Source organism: Salvia splendens, unplaced genomic scaffold, assembly GCF_004379255.2.
Source record: "Salvia splendens isolate huo1 unplaced genomic scaffold, SspV2 ctg597, whole genome shotgun sequence".
In the NCBI taxonomy this organism is placed as follows: Eukaryota; Viridiplantae; Streptophyta; class Magnoliopsida; order Lamiales; family Lamiaceae; genus Salvia; species Salvia splendens.
In genome coordinates, this window is record NW_024599258.1 from 18,542 (window position 1) to 26,155 (window position 7,614).

Below are 7,614 nucleotides of genomic sequence, written 5' to 3' on the forward strand. Positions count from 1 at the left end.
CTATTGATTGAGGACGTGGCTAGTACAAAATTAAATCTAAAGGTTTTTTTGAAAAGTTGAACACTGGACCAATAAAAAACCAAGAAAAAAAAAAGTTCCAAGAATGATGGTGAGTGGTGATGTGTTAAAGGGAGAAGTTCCTTAACTCTAGATTTTGATCAATCTGGCGTCAAAATGGGTTTGTGCGTTTGCACGTTTGAAAGGAAAGAGAGTAAGAGAAAAATAAAATTGATATTTCTTAATGAATAATATGAATAACAATGTTCACTATTTATAATAGTGGATACTAACTTAATGAGCAAGACAAAAGATATGGAAAAGATATGCAAATTTATAATTAATTAACTAACTAAATAATAATAATATATAATAATAATAATAATAATAATAATAATAATAATAATAATAATAATAATAATAATAATAATAATATAATAATAATAATAATAATAATAATAATAATAATAATAATAATCGTATCATGATGCTTGTGAAATCGTCAATGTTGATATGTCATCATCACAACTTGGTAAAGTCGATGACACAATACATCAATGTAAAGTCGATGACGATACATTTCTGTATCTCCGAGAGAAGTAGGATTAAGAAGATCCAGAAATTGATAATTGCGAAACATTCAGGAACTTATATTCATTTTGTAATTCTGGCCATATATATTCAAGCCATTGCTAAGGGTGTCCACTATAAGGTGGACACGCCCAATAGCCCCGCCCCAGTTTTTTGTCCATAGCCCCAATTTTTGTCCATAGCCCTAATTTTTTGTGTCCGCCACTATAGTGGACACCTCCAATAGTCCCAAATTTTATAATCAACTTTCATTTTATAATATTTCAAGTAATTAAGAACAAATTTATCGGACTCTTATACGAATTAAAAATAAAAAATAAAATACAAATTAAAATTAAAATTAGAATTACACACTAAATTAAAATTAAAATCACACACTACATTGAATCTAGTACAAATCACTACCAAGTTTACACAACGCCACTACCTCCCCTACGTGCCCACACTTCTTCAATCAAATCGGCCTGCAGTGTGTTCATTTCCGACCCCAAATTTTAGTGAGAGAAATTTGTATAGATGTTGTGTTTGAATGGTGTGAAAATAATGAATGGAGTGGGGTGTATTTATAGGTGAATTGAAATGTAAAAAAAAAAAAAAATCGCATGCAATAGCCGCGGCTTCATCTTCGTGCCACTATAGGCGCCGCGCCTATAGCCCGGTCGCCGCGTCCTCGCCCCGCACGCGGCGATTCCGCGTCCGCCGTCTCTCCCCTCACCCGCCGCGTCCACCCCCACGGCGGACACCCTTCCCACTATAAGCCGCCCCGCTCGCGGCGACCGCCGCGTCCACCTTATAGTGGACGCTCTAATAAAATAGTAAAATCTTTGAAATTTTGGCCCTATCAAAAGAGGACCTGCATATATGGACTAAATTCCTGCGAAGAAGTTGGACCAACGATGTATACAAACCTCTCCAACGACATTTCAATAAATTTATTAGTATAAATTATTTTATTATAAGCGTAGCCCAATAGATACCCTTAATAGAACCATCATTAGACTATTTAGGTTTTCGTAGCGATAAAATAGATGGGGCTGGTCAATGTGTTTATAGCACCAAGCCATTTGGACTGATTGAATAGATGGGCCTGTAGACAAATTTAAGGAGTAAACTCTGATATCATGAAAAAGAAATGCTGAATTAAATATGTAATGGTTAAAAACTTGCAAAGTAACATAGGAATGACGATGACCGAATGAGAAAGACAAGAGCAATTAGATTAAGTGAGATAAGAACGTATTGATTTCACAATGTTGGAATGGACACGCGTCGTACAGAAAGTGGGCAGCACAGGAAATATTGGGCCCTCTGAGTACGGATAATCCGAGGCGGCTGCGGCTGCGGCTGCGGCGGCGGCTTATTACTCCCTCCGTCCCGCACTACTCGCACATTTCCTTTTGGGCACGGAGATTAAGGAATGAGTGATAGACAAAGTTAACAATTACGGCTGTAGGTATAAATTGTTACTAAAAATAGAAAGAGTGCAAATAACTTTGGACGCCCAGAAAGGAAATAAGTGCAATTAATGCGGGACAGAGAGAGTATTACATTCCAACATGGGCGGCCTACTCCCTCCGCATCTGACCTTTTTGTTCTGCTACCTCTTCTCCATTCTTATTTTTTTCTTTCTTTCAATTTCAACGCCCCACTTTCTCAATTAACTTTTGTTTAGTATGCGTAAAACAATAATTGGACATCTCTTTATTACTAGTAATATTTTGTTTTTTTTTATTATTATTTTGATCAGCTAAGCTAAGTGCAAAGAAAATCTAGGCGTGGAATTGTATACGAAGAATTAAAACCTAAAGCGTAATTAATCCCGCACACTGCACTCAACCACTCGGGCGGCGCCTCCCCCTATCCACGTCAAATACCTCGCTGAACGCGCCTAACAAGGGGCCCCACCACCAATCCCCATAACCGCCCCCCACCCCGTCGCTATATATTTTTATATACTCACATCCTTATCCGCTGCACTCCAATTTTTAGTTTAAACAGCACAAAAGTATTCCGGTAAAAACTAAACGACAATGGCGATGAAGGAGAAGCCTGCAGGCGCCAACGAGCTCCACTATAGGGGGGTGAGGAAGCGGCCGTGGGGCCGCTACGCCGCCGAGATCCGCGACCCCAACAAGAAGACACGTGTCTGGCTGGGCACCTTTGACACGGCCGAGGAGGCCGCGCGTGCCTACGACGCCGCCGCCCGCTGCTTCCGCGGCTCCAAGGCCAAGACCAACTTCCTCCTCCCCACCGTCGAGGAGATTCAGTTCCTCCGACAACATCAAAGCGGCCAGCGGCTTTTCTACATGCAGCCGGAGGAGGAGCATCAAGCAGAGGGAGTTGAGGAGGCGACGGAATTGAATCTTGATCTCAATCTTGCGCCGCCTTTGGCAGCTTGAATTACACTAGTTTTTTTTTTTTTCTAAATGAACTGACTTTTCAGCGTAGTAGTTTGATTATTTTTGGACGTATTTTGGTTTTCATCAATCAAATCTAAGCGTTTGATTCAATCGGTCTGACGTATGTATTACTACTATGAAATCTGATTTGTACGGAATACCAGAATTGAGTGTTCAAGTCTATGAATCTCAATCATACCTTTGTTACATACTGTCTACTCGTCAACAATATCCACAACTCCTTCCCCTAATTATTTATGAGTGTCCGACTCGTTGGATTATTGGGCAAGTTCTGGTTGGTCGTTGACTTCCTTCGCCAGACTGCTAAGTTACCTCTAGTTGAACTGATTAGCGTCTGCTGACCAGCATTTGTGCATTGGTTTGTCTCTCTGTCTTCTATCTTTCATTTTTTTTACCATAAAACTCATCAAGCACCACAAAATACTAAGTGAATGATAGGAGCATAGATTAAAGCACACATAATTCACACAATTTACCTCAAAACAACCGAAGTCTAACCCCTTACAACATCAATAACAATGGTCCCTTAGAGCATCATTAACGCAAGGGGTCGGGCCGCAAATCGCGAGTCCCGGCCCGAGACGCGCGTTGGAGGGGGAGGATTTGCGGCCTGGGCCGGTCCCGGGGTCCGGCCGGAGGTCGCGTTGGATGGTTCGGGGCCGTGACAGAGCTGCAATTTTTTCCAAAAATTGGAAGAGGGAGGAAGAGGAAGAAGAGGGAGAGGGAGATGGGTGACGGAGCCCAATTTTCTGATTTCTTTTGCATTTGAAGAGGAAGAAGAGGAGGGGAGGAAGAGAAGAGGAGGGGCGGCGGATTCAATTTTCTAATTTTTAATTTTTTTGCATTTTTTATGTTATAATTTTTAGTTTCTTTGCATTTTTTGCATTTTTATGTTATAATTTTTAGTTTTTTGCATTTGTATTTTTTTTCTAGGATTTGTAATTTCTTTTTTCAAATGAACAATTTATTTTTCCGATTTGAATTCTTCAACGTATTGTATTTACGAGTCAATAGGTTGAAGTTGTGAATAGTGTCTATTATTAGTTGTGGCCCGGGTTGTTGCCTGCAGGGTTAAAGCAGTTGGGGCCTGAGACTCAAATTTGGGAGAATGATGACGTGGAGAGTACTTGAGGCCTGAAACCGGGCCGGGGTTAATGATGCCCTTATTCATTCGATTCCTTAACCATACATGAGCTTCATATAACGTGGCTTTACCTAAGGACAACATCTACAACCATCTATCTAATCCCTTCACCGTTCATGGATCTCATTATTTTAATTCTTCAATTTAAAACATACTTAATTAATAAAACAACATTTCATTAATAAAATTTCATTAAAAATCCAAAAATTACGTAACAATTTCCAAAAACAAAACTAGAGAGAAAAAATAAGTAAAAAGAATTATCGTTATTTATAGATAGTTTTAGAATAAATTGAAAGATAAAAAAAATAAAAATAAAAAACAAAATAAGCTAAGGGACGTGACTGCCCTCTAGACCGGGAAGCTCATGGAACGAGACACCTACAATGGCATCCGTTAACCATCCCGTCCCAGAGGGACGGAACAGCCCGCCACAAAGGGCAACGTTGCAGATCGATTCTCTTAAAATATGTAGATTCCATGTTTATCAATATAATGTCTTCATTGACAAGCACTAACAAACTCATGATTTATGTATTTTTAAGAGCTTCAAATGACTTGGTTTGCTTAGATTTATCCTACTATTTTTTGTTAGTCTAATATTTCACTAATTGAGTGCTTTGGTGAGTTTTTTGGACTTTGACAAAACAAAAATCTAAAAATAGGTAATTTCCAATCACTCTCCAGTGGACACCAATGTCTTTCTCTTCAAAAGAATTTCGTGTGCATATCTCGCACATCTCAACTAGAGTTCGGTAGAAAATGTTGGGGCCGTTTTATGAAGATTGTGCAAGATCAGGTACTTGGCCGGGTCTATTTGTGTCAATTAGTGACTCGGCCTATTTACTCATGAGTCAGTTGGTGCAACCAACACACTCAGTCGAGTGGGGTCGTAAATGCAAAAAAAATTTATTTTGAAGATATGTACTCCCTCCCGTTCACCAAAAAATAGTCTCATTTGTGGACCAAGAATATTGTTTTAATGTGAAACTAGTAAAGTAAGATAGAAGAGAAAAAAGTAGGTAAAGTAAGAAAGCTATGGGAGAAAAGGTCGATAAAGTATGAGAGAGGGAAAAAAAGTAAGTAAAGCAGGAGAGAGATACTTTTCATTTATTTGAAATGAGACTAATTTTTGTGGACATCCTAAAATAGCAAAATGAGACTATTTTTCTTGGACATTTTAGGATTTCGAATCATAGTAGATCTTAGTCTCATATAACTTATTGTTATGATCTTTTAGGATCTAAATAAGGACTTGTAATTATAATACTTTAGGAACTATACTTCACATATAACTTATGTGGAGTACTATTATTTCATCATATGTACGCGTTTTGAAAAGATTAAGCAGAGCAAGGAATTTACAGAATATGGAGGAAGAATCAAATTTTGCGCCATTCACCATCAAATTGCAATCATCCCACCGTTTATTGCATGGTAATTGAATTAATAATCTCCGGTCGTTGGTCGTGATTTCTTGCAGTATTTGGAAAATTCAACTTTTAAATTTCATAATAAAAAAAGTATTTGCAATATTCCATAAAAAGTACTCCGTACAATTCCAATAAAATGACCTGTATTTTTTTGGGCATACGAATTAAATAATTATACTTTTATGTCAAGCTGTAGAACATACCAAATTTGAGTAATTTTTCGGATATAAAGAGTTTTTTGTAAAGAGGCCGTTTATAATGGGATCGACTGCAGTTCAGAAGATGAAATATTGCTTTTATATGCTTATTGGGATCATGGGATGAGAGTTATGAATGAGTTTATATATAAATGTTGTTACGCACATCTAGGGTGCAGTCCGCAACCCGTGTGATAGCCCGAATAGCTCATTATATAGTCAGTCCCCTTATTGCAAATGAAATAGAATTTCGATATAATTGAGGCACATTGTAGAAAAAAAAAACTATCATGTTCCAAAAAAAAGTCCCTTCATTTTCGATCTAGGGTGCAGTCCGCAATCCGTGTGATAGCCCGAATAGCTCGTTATATGGTCCCCTTATTGCAAATGAAATAGAATTTCGATATAATTGAGGCACATTGTAGAAAAAAAAATTATCATGTTAAAAAAAAAGTCCCTTCATTTTCGAACAAATTCCCAAATTCAATTTAATTGAGTATTTAATTATTGAAAGTGTATGAATAGTTGAATAAAATCTACCATTATAAGAGTAAAAATCTCAAAACCTCATTTATCACTCCCCAAAAAGTACCAATACAAGTATCTTTTTGAAAAAAAAAGATTTTATATTCCTATTTTATCTCATATACACACCATATTTAATACTAGTATGATGGATGCACTCGTTTCACAGCTCGGATATTGCCGCAGATAAAAATCGTTGATGGATCCGCGAATTTCTGATGTTAGTAATTGCTGGTAGAGAATGAAAACTACGACACAAAGAATTTACGTGGTTCGATTTACTGAAGTAAATCTACGTCCACGGGAAGAAGGGAGGGCAAGATTGTATTGCTTGATCTGTTTGCTACAGCTTATAAATACAAACTTGCTATTTGCTATTTTATCTCTAGAGAGCTTAACCTTCTTCTATCTGATCTAAGTTCTATTTATATCTTGAACTAAGATCGTGGCTTGCATCACCACCCTAAGTCGTGGATGTCGTGTAGGTCATGGCCTAAGATCGTGGATGTAGCGTAGGTCATGGCCTACGATCGTGGCCTGAGTTGACACCACGTGGTAGTGGGTGTGTTGGACATCCTGTATGGGTCCACTAACTCCTTGTTCGGTCGAATACTGAGACCGAACTGCTTTGGTTGCCGATCTGAGAGTAGAGCTTGATGCCGACCTGAGAGCAGAGCTTGATTGGATGGCTTTTACCGAGCTGTAGGCTGAGGCCGAACTCTTTGGTAATGCCGAACTCATACTCCTGCTTTGGTTGCCGATCTGAGAGTAGAGCTTGATAGGTTGGCTTTTACCGAGCTGTAGGCTGAGGCCGAACTCTTTGGTAATGCCGAACTCATACTCTTCCTTGGGCTTTGGGCTGATGGGCCGTCATTGCTGTTGGGCTTGTTTAGTACGCACCCCATCACTACCCCCCCCGAAAAGCGAAGTGAATCACTTCGGCGAAGCGAGTCACTTCGGCATTCTGGAAAAGGGTACGGGGGAGGCTGAAGTCAGGGGACGTGCCTGCGCGTGACTGCATTAAATGCGGCATTAAATGCGACAGTAAAATCCGGCCGTCGAATCCTGAAAAGGTGGAATATGAAACGGTGCGATGATTTGAAATCTTTTCCAAATCTGATAAATACCGCCTTTCTTCATCATTTGAACACCTTTGCTATTGGCTTCTTCTGCACTCTCTATCTTTTGCGTGAAAAATTTCCTTCCGCTTTCAAAAATTTCCTCAGGATTTCTTCAAACTTTCAAAGAGTAAGAACCATGTCTGCTTCTTCTTCGTCTGAGTCTGGTAGCGGTAGAAAAGGGGGTAA

General features: G+C 38.8%; 1 protein-coding gene across 1 annotated transcript; it reads left to right on the top strand.

The window, feature by feature from the left end:
• The first annotated feature begins 2,551 nt into the window (after positions 1-2,551).
• LOC121790719 (ethylene-responsive transcription factor 9-like) lies at positions 2,552-3,194 on the top strand. Its single transcript, XM_042188858.1, has one exon. It carries the CDS (start codon positions 2,619-2,621, stop codon positions 2,985-2,987), a length of 369 nt encoding a protein of 122 aa, XP_042044792.1. The 5' UTR covers positions 2,552-2,618; the 3' UTR covers positions 2,988-3,194.
• The last annotated feature ends 4,420 nt before the right edge of the window (positions 3,195-7,614 follow it).

Bases quoted from the DNA above. Each gene is read 5' to 3' on its own strand.
- LOC121790719 (XM_042188858.1), top strand. From the start codon at position 2,619: ATGGCGATGAAGGAGAAGCCTGCAGGCGCCAACGAGCTCCACTATAGG.